Genomic DNA, 15,400 nt, shown 5'->3' with positions numbered 1-15,400 from the left:
CTTATACACAGTGTAAGGGGATAAAGAATATGTACATAAGGATATATGAATGAGTGATGGTACAGAGCAGCATAGGCAAGATACAGTAGCTGATATCGAGTACAGTATATACATATGAGATGAGTATGTAAACAAAGTGGCATAGTTAAAGTGGCTAGTGATACATGTATTACATAAGGATGCAGTCGATGATATAGAGTACAGTATATACGTATGCATATGAGATGAATAATGTAGGGTATGTAAACATTATATAAGGTAGCATTGTTTAAAGTGGCTAGTGACATATTTACATTTCCCATCAATTCCCATTATTAAAGTGGCTGGAATTGAGTCAGTGTCAGTATCAGTGTGTTGGCAGCAGCCACTCAATGTTAGTGGTGGCTGTTTAACAGTCTGATGGCCTTGAGATAGAAGCTGTTTTTCAGTCTCTCGGTCCCAGCTTTGATGCACCTGTACTGACCTCGCCTTCTGGATGATAGCGGGGTGAACAGGCAGTGGCTCGGGTGGTTGATGTCCTTGATGGTCTTTATGGCCTTCCTGTAACATCGGGTGGTGTAGGTGTCCTGGAGGGCAGGTAGTTTGCCCCCGGTGATGCGTTGTGCAGACGTCACTACCCTCTGGAGAGCCTTACGGTTGAGGGCGGAGCAGTTGCTGTACCAGCCGGTGATACAGCCCGCCAGGATGCTCTCGATTGTGCATCTGTAGAAGTTTGTGAGTGCTTTTGGTGACAAGCCGAATTTCTTCAGCCTCCTGAGGTTGAAGAGGCGCTGCTGCGCCTTCTTCACGATGCTGTCTGTGTGAGTGGACCAATTCAGTTTGTCTGTGATGTGTATGCCGAGGAACTTAAAACTTGCTACCCTCTCCACTACTGTTCCATCGATGTGGATAGGGGGGGTGTTCCCTCTGCTGTTTCCTGAAGTCCACAATCATGTCCTTAGTTTTGTTGACGTTGAGTGTGAAGATAAGTGTGATGAAAGACTGAAGTGAGAAACAAGAATGATGCGGCCCATAAATAACAATAAACATAGTAGTGTCTAGTATTAACTAGGGGCTCATTTAACTATACAGGAATACATTGGGTCTCAGTAACACAATTACCAAACACTGCATCAACAGATCTTTACCAAATAACCTGGCAATTCTAAATTGGGATTGGGACCCATCATTAATATCTCTATCTACTGATAAGATTAAACGTTGACACTGTCTCCAACACATTTTGACCATGATGACAGTGTCTCACAGGAGATGTTTAACAAGGTCTCTAGTAGCTATCTATAACCTTTCCTTACTCTCATGCTGTGCAGCTTTTCACTCTTCCTCATGGACCTGTGAAAGGCAGCCTTCACGGTGATATCTCCTGTTCTCAATGTTTCTTTGTTAAATACTGTGTATAAGACATGAATAACAATTATTTTGCTAGCAAGCATAACTTAACCACGCTAACGAAAATACACACATTCTCATTTTACAAAGTAACTAGCTAGGTACAGTTAATAGTTAAATTAGCTAGCTAATGATTGTAGCTAGCTAACGTCATATCTGTCATTGACTTGGTACTCCCCTTCATAGTGGTCTATGTAGCTTCCTATATACATCTTGAACCCCTTTTCATTCTTGCTAGCTGGAGTCTCGGAGGCTGATTTAACAATTTGATGTACATCATTAATATTAAGTCCGGAAGACACCTAGTAAAAAAACTTCTACATAGTTTTAGTAACGTTATATCGTCGATAACAACTAGACTGACCGGAAATTGCCAAACCGATAGGAAGTGTGTTTAGAACGTTCGATCATTGAATGTGCATAAGGGCTATTAGGCTACATTGGTCATTGTCCCTATACCCATCAAACAACGCCAAGCTGTATATCTATCAATAGCTATTAGACATGCAAAAGCAAGTAGCCTAATGACATTAAGAATCACAGATACAACTAAAATATCCATTGAAGTAAAAAGCAAAGGCCTAAATTATACATACATATCTTTTTTGTCAAACAACTAGTAGGCTTACATGCGGAAAAACCAAGGAATAAATCATTCTTGCACGGCGGCCAGGGCCGTAACCTGTTTGGGCGCATGAACCGCTAGCGCGACACATACGACAACATCCGGTGAAATTACAGAGCGCGAAATTCAAAATACAAAAATTGTAATATTAAACATTCATGAAAATACAAGTGTCATACATCATTTAAAAGCTTAACTTCTTGTTAATCCAGCGGCATTGTCTGATTTCAAAAAGGCATTACGGCGAAAGCATACCATGCGATTATCTGAAGACAGTCAGTGCCCCACATCTAAATACTTTTTCAACCAGCACAGGCGTCACCAAATTGCAAATAGCGATTAAATAAATCACTTACCTTTGAAGATCTTCCTATGTTTGCAATCCCAAGGGTCCCAGCTACACAATGAATGGTCGTTTGTTTGATAAAGTCCTTCTTTATATCCAAAAAAGTCTGTTTAGTTGGCGCCAATGATCTCAGTAATCCACTTGTTCAACATTCATACAAACTCATCCAAAAAGTTATCGGTAAAGTTCATCCAAATAAGTCAAACAATGTTTCTAATTAATCCTCAGGTACTCTAATATCTAAATAAACGCTAATATTTAAGACAGGGAATAGTATTTCAATAGGGAAGATAAATAACGAAGAGTGCGCACCTCATTCACACGCCAAGAAGACTACTTTTCTCGTGAGAGAGACCTTGGAAAAACTACAACTACTTGCTCATTTTTCAAAAAACAAGCTTGGAACCCTTTCTAAAGACTTGACATCTAGTGGAAGCCATAGGAACTGCAATCTGGGTCCTATTTATTTGTATTTCCCATAGGCTAGCATTGAAATGGCCAGTGACCTTCAAAAAAAAAAAAAAAAATCTGTATCGATTTCCCTCGGTTTTTCACCAGCTATATCAGTTCTGTTATACTCACAGCAATTATTTTAAATGTTTTAGAAACTTCAGAGTGTTTTCTATGCTACCAAGTATATGCATATCCTAGCCCTTCTGGGCCTGAGTAACATGCAGTTCATTTTGGTCACGTCAGTCATCTGAAATTCCGAACAATAACCAGTATGCTAATGAAGATAAAATTTGTAGCTTACCATTTAGAGTTGCAGCCTATTTGATGCTGTCTTGAACCTCATGAGAGGTTTCTGATTCCATTCTCCTTCCTGGCTAAATGTACTTGTCAGGTCCCTCTCAATTGCCAGCTGGACAATCTGAGCTTTTTATTGATGTAACATGCTCTCTGTTCAGAGTCTGTGTTCACTGAATATGTTATTCAGGGTGGAGAACACATTTTGACTTGTGCAATAAATGCAAAAAATAACCACCTTCACTATCAGTACTGCAAGATCCCTCAACTGACACTTTCTGCAGGCTGCAGGGCATGCATTACTATTTATTTCTCATTTGCTCACCCCCTTTGCTATGAAGTCCCTAAATAAGATCTGGTGCAACCTTCAGAAGTCACATAATTAGTTAGATTGCACACACGTGGACTTTATTTAAGTGTCACATGAACTCAGTGTATATATACACACCTGTTCCGAAAGGCCCCAGAGTCTGCAACACCGCTAAGCAAGGGGTACCACCAAGCAAGCGGCACCATGAAGACCAAGGAGCTCTTCAAACAGGTCAGGGACAAAGTTGTGGAGAAGTACAGATCAGGGTTGGGTTATAAAAAAATATCAGAAACTTTGAACATCCCACAAAGCACCATTAAATCCATTATTAAAAAATGGAAAGAATATGGCACCACAACAAACCTGCCAAGAGAGGGCTGCACACCAAAACTCACAGACCAGGCAAGGAGGGCATTAATCAGAGAGCCAACAAAGAAACCAAAGAAGGATCTGCAAAGCAGTTTTGGTTTTGCCTTGAAGAATGGGCAAAAATCCCAGTGGCAATATGTGCCAAGCTTTTTGAGACATACCCCAAGATACTTGTAGCTGTAATTGATGCAAAAGGTGGATCTACAAAGTATTGACTTTGGGGGGGAGGTGAATAGTTATGCACGCTCAAGTTTTCTGTTTTTTTGTGTTATTTCTTGTTTGTTTCACAATAAAAAATATTTTGCATCTTCAAAGTGGTAGGCATGTTGTGTATATCAAATGATACAACCCCCCCCCAAAATATATTTTAATTCCAGGTTGTAAAGGCAACAAAATAGGAAAAATACCAAGGGGGGTGAATACTTTCGCAAGCCACTGTATGTACAGTATTCACCAAGGTTTACATATTTTCTTTTTACACGTCACCGCACAGCAGATCATGCTGCACTTGCCTGGGTCAAAATCTGTGCTGTGATGTGCACACAAAAAAGACTGCATCTGTACCAGGTTTGGTTGTCTGGGTATTTATGCTACTCAGTGTTTCATACAGTAGCAGCGTGTACCCCACCTAATTTTCCTAGAGAGTAGCACAGCTATCTCAACAGGTGGTAAATTCAACATGGGTGGCAAAGTTATATAAATAGCCTCTATGAACTGATAGCCTATTTGTCCTTTCATTTTGAAGCCATTTCTTTTTGTCCCCACAGGCCAGGAAGCTGTGTGAACACACTCAAGTGATCCATATTACAGACAGCAACATTCTGAAGGAAGACACTGACCTAACAAAGAAGGCACTACAATACAAAGCCAAGCAACAGGTACAGTTCAGGTGTAATTGTGTCTGTGAAGAACTAGAGAGACACTATATCCTTATTTCTGAATTATCATTCCTTTAAAAAAAAAGTGGAATAGAAAATTATTAGATAGAAATAACACTGTCCCATGATCTTACTTCGTATGGAATATGGGATTGAAGTATGACAAGTATTTTTGTTATATTTCCTGTGCTTCTGAAGAGGTGAGAAAAAGAGTAGCTGGCAACATTGTTCGACTTACGTGGATGCAAATATCTCTGCGCATTAGAAAATAAGTTAGATAAGAGAACGAGGAGGAAGAATTCACAGGGCCTGCAAAAGTATGTCCTCGTGGTATGATTATTTTAATTATCCTTCCCCCTCCAGTCTTTCAAGGTCCTTCCATTGGCAATGAACTGCCCCTTAAAAGGCCTATTTGGGTGATAATATTTAAAAGCCAGGGTGGAGAGAAAGATGAAAGGCAATAAGTGTCTCTGAATCAGGGCCCGTATTCATAAAGCACCTCAGGGTAGGATCTAGGATCAGACCATACTTGTCCATATAATACTATTCATTATGATCGAAGAAGCTTGATACATACTCCATGTCTTTCGTAGGGGTAAAACTGCTTTTAATTGTTTTTATATATTTATTTACTAGAGTAGTACTGAAGTCATTATCTGCTAATGGAAGTGGGAGATGGTTGAAGACTTTTATCTATCGAGCAGCATTTTGGGAAAATGCTAGGTGAGGTGGTCCATGTTAATTTGTCGAAATTGTTAGTTTTGTCATATAATGGTCATATTTTGGCTTCACAATGGGAGCCCTGTGGAAAAAAAATGTGCTGGTGTGGGGGCCTTGAAGAAGAATAGTGGAGCGGTGTTATTAGAAGTGCCCGGGACAATTTCTGGTCACAGTCCATCCCTGCCGTGTCTCATAGCACACCCTGCTAGCTCAGATCAGAGCCAATATTCACTCCCCACAAAGGCCCATTGGTGTTGCCACAACACATCTAGCATAAGATAAATCTGTCTAGAGGAAGACCAATCAGAGATACAGTAGTTGTTCCTGTGCCGTTTGCGATGTGTCCTGGATTCACTCTGAGGCAGAGGGCAACTTGGGTCCCTTTTGAAGTGAGTATTGGAATGACAATCAAGAGATTAAAAGGTTTTGTTGCATTTGTTTTTTTAGGACATCCCAGGTGACCTTTGGATCAAGTTGATTCAGCAACGGCTGTCGAAAATAGACTGTGTCCGACGGGTAAGCGTGCACATACGCACGAAGGCATGCACCCACGCATGCATGTGCACATACACACATTACATTTGTAGCTCTTTATTGAAAGGAAAGGTAGGCCATAGTTTGACATTGGAGATATGCATGTAACCGCCAAAATAATGGAAACACTTGAGTAAATAAGGGATACAAAGTATATTGAAAGCAGGCATTTCCACACAGATGTGGTTCCTGAGTTAATTATCGAGTTAATTAAGCAATTAACATCCCATCATGCTTAGGGTCAAATGCACAGTACATTTGCAATATGATTCAACAGTGAAAAAACATCACCAAATTCTTATGGTATAGGAGACGGTTGCGTCCCACTTGGAGAAAAAAAACTGGGAAAATGCAGCGCGGCAAATTCAAAAATGATTAAAAAATCAAACTTTCATTAAATCACACATGTAAGATACTCAATTAAAGCTATACTCATTGTGAATCCAGCCAACATGTCAGATTTTTAAAAGCTTTTCGGCGAAAGCATAAGAAGCTATTATCTGATGATAGCACAATGTCAACAAAGAGAGTAGCATATTTCAACCCTGCAGGCGCTACACAAAACGCTGAAATAAAATATAAAACATGCATTACCTTTGACAAGCTTCTTTTGTTGGCACTCCAATATGTCCCATAAACATCACAATTGGTCCTTTTGTTCGATTAATTCCTTCCATATATATACAAAAGTCCATTTATTTGACGCGTTTGATCCAGAAAAAAAAACAGTTTCCAAAAAACTCAACGTCACTACAAAATATTTCAAAAGTTGCCTATAAACTTTCCCAAAATATTTCAAACTACTTTTGTAATACAACTTTAAGTATTTTAAACGTTAATAATCGATCAAATTGTAGACGAGCAATCTGTTTTCAATACAGGAAGAAAACAAACCATGCTCCGTCTTGCGCAACTCTCAATAGTGTAACGTTGTTCCTGGATGTGCTTCTTCTTCGTTGGACAAATGAATAACCTCAACCAAATTCCAAAGACTGGTGACATCCAGTGGAAGCGGTAGTAACTGAAAACAGGTTCCTAAGAAATATCCCTTGGCAATGACAAGTCAGGGAACAGTCAGAGGCAAAAATACTAATAATTCTGAACAGTTAGTCCTCAGGGTTTTGCCTGCTACATAAGTTCTGTTATACTCACAGACATGATTCAAACAGTATTAGAAACTTCAGAGTGCTTTCTATCCAAATCTACTAATAATATGCATATCTTATCTTCTGGGGATGAGTAGCAGGCAGTTGAATTTGGGCATGCATTTCATCAAAAATTCCAAATGCTGCCCCCTATCCTAGAGAAGTTAAGGGGGGGTGATAAGTTTTTGCAAAAATGTTCAAATTTTCTCAATTTTCTCAATTTGAATTGTTACATTTGCAATATGAAAAATTACGGTGGAGCGCAATCGCCATCTATTGGATTTTTGCAGTGTTACACTTGGCATTTGCCATATGGCATTTGCAATCAGTTTTGAATGAAACAACGTCCAATTGAGTGGTATTGTACATTGTGTATATGTTTCGTACGGTGCCAATAACATCCCATTCATTTTTGTCCATTTCAGGGGGGTGTTCCCTTACATGTAGCTAGTCCATGAGATTGTGCAGTTCCAAAAAGACTTGTATGAGTTACCAGGCATGGGAGAAGATCAATAGAGCGATGCTGAGTTCTAATGTGAGATGTGTAGACTTCCATACCCCTCGTACTTCTCGGTCTGTCACTTTCAATTACAACAGTTAGACATGCCTATGGACTAGCTGCTTTGGGACTGTGCCAACACACACACACACACTTGGAAATAAACAGAATTTTAACGGATCAGCAAATGCTAATAGTAACAAATACCTGTATATTATCTAGCCCTTCTCATTTGATGTGTTTACTTAATGATGTGAATTACACCAGTGTACAGCTCCATTCCCAGCGGATCGGCCCCTTCCTCCCAGGGGATTTGGGCCTCTTGTGATAGAACATGATGACTCTTTGAGCAAAACCCTCATCACACACCTGTCACCCGCCTTCACCAGTCTGTGTTCTCCTCTCTAATGTGACATGGGTAACCCACAACATAGTCAGCCATACCCCCAAACCTAGGCCCTCTAATCCTGACACTGTCTCTATCACACAGTCAATAAGCTCACTATCAAACACACAGCAACCATTCTTGTGATGGGTATCTTATCTCTGAAGTGTCAGTTTTCCCTGTAGTGGTGTGGAAAAATATGGAAATAGAAAAAAACTGCTATTTTTTTCTTATTAACTTTGCTTAGGCTGAATACATTACTTTTTCGCTTGGCATCCTTTAACTTTCGCCTTTTAAGTGTTGTAGTTTGTGATTCATTTTTTTCTTTTAATTTGGTAATGGCTGTTTATCCCTTTAGGCTAAATGTCTGATGGTGTTTATTCATTTGTTTAATTATTTTCCTGTACATCTGCATCTGCAAACGGCTGAGAATTCAGTCAGGAACCAGGGCTAGTTCTCTGTCGCAGGAAACAAAGCAGTACTGTTGCAGCTTTACCAGATCTGCATCGGATTGGAGTCTCTCTGTCACACAAAGGCACTCCTTCATCTTGTGCACAAAAATGGAGTAGCGACAGAATGATTGACACGTTGCATTACAACTGAAGTCAAGGCCTGTCTGCTTAATTGCAGCTCCACTCGTTATCGGCTGTTTTTCGTGTGCTCTCTCTCTCTCTGTTTTTTTCCCTCTCAAGTTAAAGTGATTGTGGAACGTTAATCATATCTAATCTAGGTCGCTCGGGTTCAGTCTCTTTTTTACTCTTTGTTCTCGAGGCTGTTGTTTGTAAAACTTTAGACTTGTATTCTACAGGGAAATCATAGAAGGGAAAAGTGGATGGAAGCGTAATAATGAACGAAGTGGAAGTGGAATAACAACTGAATTAGTGCAGTACTCCTGCTGATTTAAAAGAGGTTGAACTCTGTGAAAAGAGGTACAAGCCACACGGATGTATCAAAGAGCTCCATCACTCTAGACCTCTAGCACTGGTGTAATGCAGTTTCTCTGGAACCCCGCAAGGTCTAAGTTCGCCCGAAGCCTAACATTTCACAAAGCTATACACGGTATAGCTACCAATTGATGTTTTAGAATATACAACGGTCCTGTATAGGGCTCAACTTTTTTTTTTTTAGAGAGTATTGCCAACCCAGACAGTGCTTCCTGAGACATTGTGCATTATGTCCATTGAGCTGCACACAATTTAAATTTAGTCTTGAATGATGCATGCCAAGATGTACCAGAGATAAAGGACTATTGATATTGCAACCACACAACTCAAACGCCGGTTCGCCAGTATGAGCAAAATCGCAAACCGCTTTCTTTGTTCAAGCTCTCAAGAACTGTTGTCCACTAAAGATGGTAATCTGTTTGCATCTGCCAATTTATTGGCCGTCCAGTATCCAAATGATCTGTCCCCAGAACTTCCTATATAGTTAATCTCTTTCCATAATGAGTTGAGGCCGGCAGTTAAGGAGAATGATAGGCTCAAAGAAAGATGTTGCAGAATTGCTGTATTTGAAGCAACACTCCCTTCAGCCTAGTTTCCCTGAGATGCTGCGGAATTAAATATCCCTGTAACTGACGCTTCTGCGGAGAGATTGTTTTCTAAACTTAAACTCATAAACTACCTAACTCCCTAAGAAGCATTAGGCTCTCGGTCTGATATGTGCTTTTGAATACCTGAGTAAGCTCCAATCATTGCACTGGCACTGTTGTAGCCTCGACCACGGTATTTGTTCATTGATATCCCCTTTACTTTCAATCAGTTTCATTTGGTGTTTTTCAAGGCCTGGAGCACTTTTTCAATCACATTCCTGAAGCCCAAGAAACAAACACTGAGCTTCTTAGTACATATAGAAATGAAAAATGTTTATAAAATCTTTTTTTGAAGGGTTACTGTCAAAATGATTTATAGAAATAGACATCAATGACAGGCGCATACGATTTGAAATCGTATAAAAATATATATTTAGATTGTGAAGTTTGCCAATGTGTTATTAACAAGCACCTTATACAGATAAATACTAAGAATAAGCCTAATTTATTTGTCAATTTTCCAAAAAACGGTTTATACAATATGTGCTAAACTTTAAAAATATTAACCCAAGATGGGATCTAGGCTATAATTTAAACACCCTAAAAACGGAATGTTCAACAAAACAAGCAAAGAGCAATCGGAGCACCGCTCTTGAAATCAAACTTTATTTGTATAGCACAGTTCGTACAATACAATGCAATGCAAAGTGCTTGGAATTACAAGGAGTATAAAAGTCTGACCTGCTAAATGTGAATATCTTTACCCATGAGGTATCTCATAATTCATTAATCAATGCTTAACATATTTACATTTTTCGAGTATAGCAATAAAATGTATTTGTCATTTAAAAGGCATTACCCTGTTGTGCTATTATGCTATTACATAATGGTGAAAACAGTTAAGGATGACGCTGTCTCTGGAAGATTAGGATAAAGGCTGATTACAACAATGGTTGTTTGTAACAATGTTATAGATTTTTGTTTTGATAGTGTAGATTGAATTGCCCATTAATAAGTAGTTTTGATCCAATGTACTGAAAATGATCTATTTTAGTAAAATATAGTACAGTAATTATAACGTTTCCTCAACATTGAATGTTGGTTCATCAAATGTGGTGCGCTTTAGATATTTTCCATTGCCAAATAATCAAGATCCATTTTTAGATTGAGCTTTGATTTGGTGTAACATTGTAGGGTAATTACAGTAATAACCACACTGTAGTATCTAGTTTTGCACTAAGTACCTTTTAATTGGTGCCACATGGCTATCCTATAGTAGATAGATATACAAAGCCTCCAGTGCACAATGGAACTAAGCATAGCTCCTAGTGGACATGTCCCGTGCAGGACATGGCTCCTTAGTAACAAAAACACACAGACAATGATTATCTGATTAGCAGCAGGGTGACTAATTGGCTGATTGTACTGTCAAAAGGACCTTGTTAGCAAGCCTTCCCGACAGGGCCATGGACTATTTTGTGCACGGAGCACAGCAGACTGCTAAGGTCTCTCTCCGGCTTGTCGAGCACTGCTCCCCTACACTCCCCCACATCGTCCCCCCCAGCCTGCTGTTGAGCACCCCGTGACATCTGCTTCATGCGTGTCCATCCTGTGATACATCCCCCCCCTCAACCATGTTGTGGTCCTGGGGTTCTGTATGAACGCCGAGCCCTTTTGATGTAGGGATGAAACGGAATGGAGGGAGCCACTGTGTGGGACCCCAGTGATGGAGGCAGGGCGGAGGAGTGTGCTGGGGAGAGGGAGTTGGGGGTGTTGTTGTTTTGACGTAGCTCATTAGAATTTCAATCAGGCCTGAGCTTTTGGGGCCTGGCTGGGAGGGACTCCACCTGCCTTTCCACAGCCCTGGCCTTGTCTCCCCTGGGAGGGAGTGGTGGAGAGGTAGAAGGGTATTACCAGGAGCTGGCCTGGACTGGCCTGGTCTGGCTGGAGATTGACATCTTTCCTGTTCTCCACTATTCCTCATTGGACCTGCTGTTTGTATGGGCTCCGTTACTTCTCTATACTTTACTAACTACACACTTTCATTTGCAACCATGTACAGTGGTTACCACTTTACCCAGTCGTTTTTAGGGTGCATTCATAAAATTTGCAGAATAAATTATGATTTTATGAACGCTCAACACCCCATTGAATATGGCTGTTGTCAGTAAACCTCGGCAAAAAAGCCTAATTAAATTGTTGCCAGCTCAGTTACAGTCACCAACGCTCTGGATAACACGAAAACAGCCTAACCAGCTCTGCTAGGGCAAGTAAATTGGTCAAAGTGAGGTGTTCTCTCATTTATGTCTGGAAGTAGCTAGCAAGCTAGCTAACTTTAGCCAGTTAGCTTGGGTGCTTCACTGCCGTTGTCAGGTCAGAATGCTTGGATCAACCCTACTCCTCGGCCAGAGCATCCAGTGTGCGCTCTGAACGCTCCGAGAGCGAGACGCTATGAATTTATGTATGGACAATCTGACACATTTACAAATGCACAGAGCACACTCTGGCACTCCAGAGTGAATTTACTAATGCACCCTTAGTCATGGCATCACTATCATTTTACTAAAGTGAAGAGGCTACTTCTGTGTATATCCAGTTTGTCTTGGTTTTCATTGTGATTTTATTGTAGTACAAAGGAGCCAATTACAAAATGCTGCTGGTGGTTATGGAAGTGGACTCCCACTTCTATTATCAGCTCGTGGACAGCACTGCCACAGAGAAAATCAAAGGTTTAATGGGAAAGTAAGTGGGAGGAAGAAGTGCGAGTGTGTGTGTAATTTAGGTGAAGTGGTGATTAGTGGTTAAAGATCAAAGAGGAAAACAAAGGCGGATTTCAAACAGGCCAGGGAAACTTGGCAACAAACCCCATAACTTCTCTGATAATACTGAGATCTATAAATGTTTTCCATAGTTACATATTTATTTGAAGATTATTTATTGAAATAATAATTTGGCCCTAACAAGCACTTGAGAGAACTGGTTTCTTTTTCTCGTCTTTATTTTCCAGCTCCATTGAGCTGTAAGCCCTGGGATTTCGGAGGCTATTAGAGAGAGGTTTTTTTGTGGCCAAGGAATGATATGCATGTTGCCTCTTTCTTCTTATGTTTATTTTTATGGCAAATTGGGGATAGGAACTGGATAATTAGCCACATTTTCAAGGTTTAGGAATTTAACCCACCTATTGAATCACTACTTGAAGTGGCAATTGTTTTCCACTCTCTGTTTGTACAGATATTTATTCATAGAGTTATTGTCTCTTAAGGTCTCAGTCAGGGACTTGGTTTCACTGCATTATAAAGAGACAGCGTCTAACTTCTTTAAACAACCAACTATTTACAATGAGAGAATGGGACAGTTTAAATGAATTGATGAATATAAAAATAGGCCACTAATTAGAAATAGGGTGGAGTAGAAATGCATTACATTGTAATCATATTACTGTGTACGGTCATATGCCATTGTAGAGATGTTTTTAAACATAGAATTACTTACTTAGAAATATAATGACTATTTCTTAAAATTATTCAGCACAGGGCACAGAGCTAACCCTGTTGTTTGGGCCCACAGAGCTAACCTTGTCGATCAGGCAATGATCATCTCCAGAATTATTTTTGGATTATTGTGTCATCTCAGGAGAAAAGAAAACCACTCCATCAGAAGAACTATACTTTATAATTTATATAATTCTACATATGATAAATAATACATCTGGCGGCTGTTTCCTGGATGCAGATTAAGCCTAGTCCTGGAAAAAATGTTTCAAGTAGAGGCTCCACTGAGTTTGCTTTTTAGTCCGGGACTAGGCTTAATCTGTCTTCAGGAAACTGCCCCCTCATGTCCTATATGAGAAATCTTCTAGTCTTTTGACCCCAGTTTGAGCCACGTTGTTTATTGCTTGTGTTGTTTGTTATGTGTTCAGGGTTGGGTGTTGGAGGGGATACCTCAGACACGAGAGGAGGCCCTGTCCCTACAGGAGGCTGGAGTTGCCCCAAATCATGTGGGTTAGTGCCTCAGTTTACTTCAGTTATCCATTTATGTTTGGTTATTTCCATGTTGCGTTTGTGTTTGCACGTGCATGCATTTGTGTGTGTCTGTATTGAAGGAACTGTTTGTGTGTGTTCTCTGTCAGTGTTGCTGGAGGCACCCGATGCAGTTCTGATTGAACGGAGTCAGGGCAAGAGAATAGACCCTGTCACAGGAGGTAAGATGAAGAACCCTGGAGATGTATTCCAGAGTGCCCGATTCTACCACGTGGGGGGTGGAAAGTGATACAGAGAGACATTCCTTTTTTATAATTCACATCATAACCACAAACCCACATCCATATTGAACCTGGCTTTCAAGGAGCGGGACACTAATCTGGACGCTTATAAGAAATTCCGCTATGCCCTCAGACAAACCATTAAAGTGGCAAAGCGTCAATACAGGACTAAGATCGAATCCTACTACACCGGCTCTGATGCTCGTTGGATGTAGCAGGGCTTGCAAATTATTACGGACTACCGCGATCTGCCCAGTGAAGCGAGCCGACCAGACGAGCTAAATGCCTTTTATGCCTGCTTTGTGGCAATCGACACTAAAGCATGCATGAGGGCACCAGCTGTTCCAGACGACTGTGTGATCACGCTCTCCGTAGCCGATGTGAGCAAGACCTTTTAAACAGCTCAACACTCACAAGGCCACAGGGCCAGACGGATTACCAGGATGTGTACTCAGAGCATACGAGGACCAACTGGCAAGTGTCTTCACTGAAATTTTCAACCTCATCCTGACCGAGTCTGTAATACCTACATGTTTCAAACAGACCACCATAGTCCCTGTGCCCAAGAAAGCGAAGGTAACCTGCCTAAATGACTACCGCCCCGTAGCACTCAAGTCGGTAGCCATGATGTGCTTTGAAAGGCTGGTCATGACTCACATCAACACCATCATCCCAGAAACCCTAGACCCACTCCAATTTGCATACCGCACCAACAGATTCACAGATGATTCAATCTCACTCCACACTGCCCATTCCCACCTGGACAAAAGGAACATCTATGTGAGAATGCTGTTCATTGACTACAGCTCAGCGTTCAACACCATAGTGCCCACAAAGCACATCACTAAGCTAAGGACCCTGGGACTAACACCTCCTGCAACTGGATCCTGGACCCCCAGGTGGTAAGGGTAGGCAACAACACATGCTCAACACTGGAGCCCCTCAAGGGTGCGTGCTTAGGTCCTCCTGTACTCCCTGTTCACCCAAGCATGACTCCAACACCATCATTAAGTTTGCTGATGACACAACAGTGATAGGCCTGATCACTGACAACGATGAGACATCCTAAAGGGAGGAGGTCAGAGACCTGGCAGTGTGGTCCCAGGACAACAACCTCTCCCTCAATGTGAGCCAGACAAATGAGCTGATAGTGGACTACAAGAAAAGGAGGACCGAGCACACCTCCATTCTCCGCGACGAGGCTGCAGTGGAGTAGGTTGAGAGCTTCAAGTTCCTTGGTGTCCACATCATGGTCCAAACACACCAAGACAGTTGTGAAGAGGGCACCACAACAACTTTTCCCCCTCAGGAGACTGAAAAGATTTGGCATGGGTCCTCAGATCCTCAAAAAGTTCTGACATCCAGGACTTATATAATAGGTGGTGACAGAGGAAGGCCCAAAAAATTCTCAAAGGACTCCAGTCACCCAAGTCATAGACTTATCTCTGCTACCGCACAGCAAGCGGTACTGGAGCACCAAGTTTAGGTCCAAATGGCTTCTTAACAGCTTCTACCCCCAAGCCATAAGACTGCTGAACAGTTATTAAAATGTCCACCCAGTTATTTACATTGTTTTTACACTGCTGCATCTCGCTGTTTATTATCTATGCATAGTCACTTTACCCCTATCTACATGTACAAATTACCTTGACTAACCTATA

At 41.0% G+C, this 15,400-nt stretch overlaps 1 protein-coding gene across 2 annotated transcripts in view; it reads left to right on the top strand.

The window, feature by feature from the left end:
* Positions 1 to 15,400, top strand: part of ak8 (adenylate kinase 8) — a 66,576-nt gene that overhangs the window by 10,192 nt on the left and 40,984 nt on the right. For both annotated transcript variants that reach the window (XM_042319585.1, XM_042319584.1), the window contains exons 5-8: positions 4,554 to 4,664; positions 5,832 to 5,900; positions 13,398 to 13,479; positions 13,608 to 13,679. In XM_042319585.1, the coding sequence (XP_042175519.1) occupies positions 4,554 to 4,664; positions 5,832 to 5,900; positions 13,398 to 13,479; positions 13,608 to 13,679 (334 nt within the window). The remainder of the gene's footprint in view (positions 1 to 4,553; positions 4,665 to 5,831; positions 5,901 to 13,397; positions 13,480 to 13,607; positions 13,680 to 15,400) is intronic.

The sequence above is a fragment of the Oncorhynchus tshawytscha genome, unplaced genomic scaffold (assembly GCF_018296145.1).
Source record: "Oncorhynchus tshawytscha isolate Ot180627B unplaced genomic scaffold, Otsh_v2.0 Un_contig_766_pilon_pilon, whole genome shotgun sequence".
In the NCBI taxonomy this organism is placed as follows: domain Eukaryota; kingdom Metazoa; phylum Chordata; class Actinopteri; order Salmoniformes; family Salmonidae; genus Oncorhynchus; species Oncorhynchus tshawytscha.
This window is presented reverse-complemented; position numbering and strand designations above follow the sequence as displayed.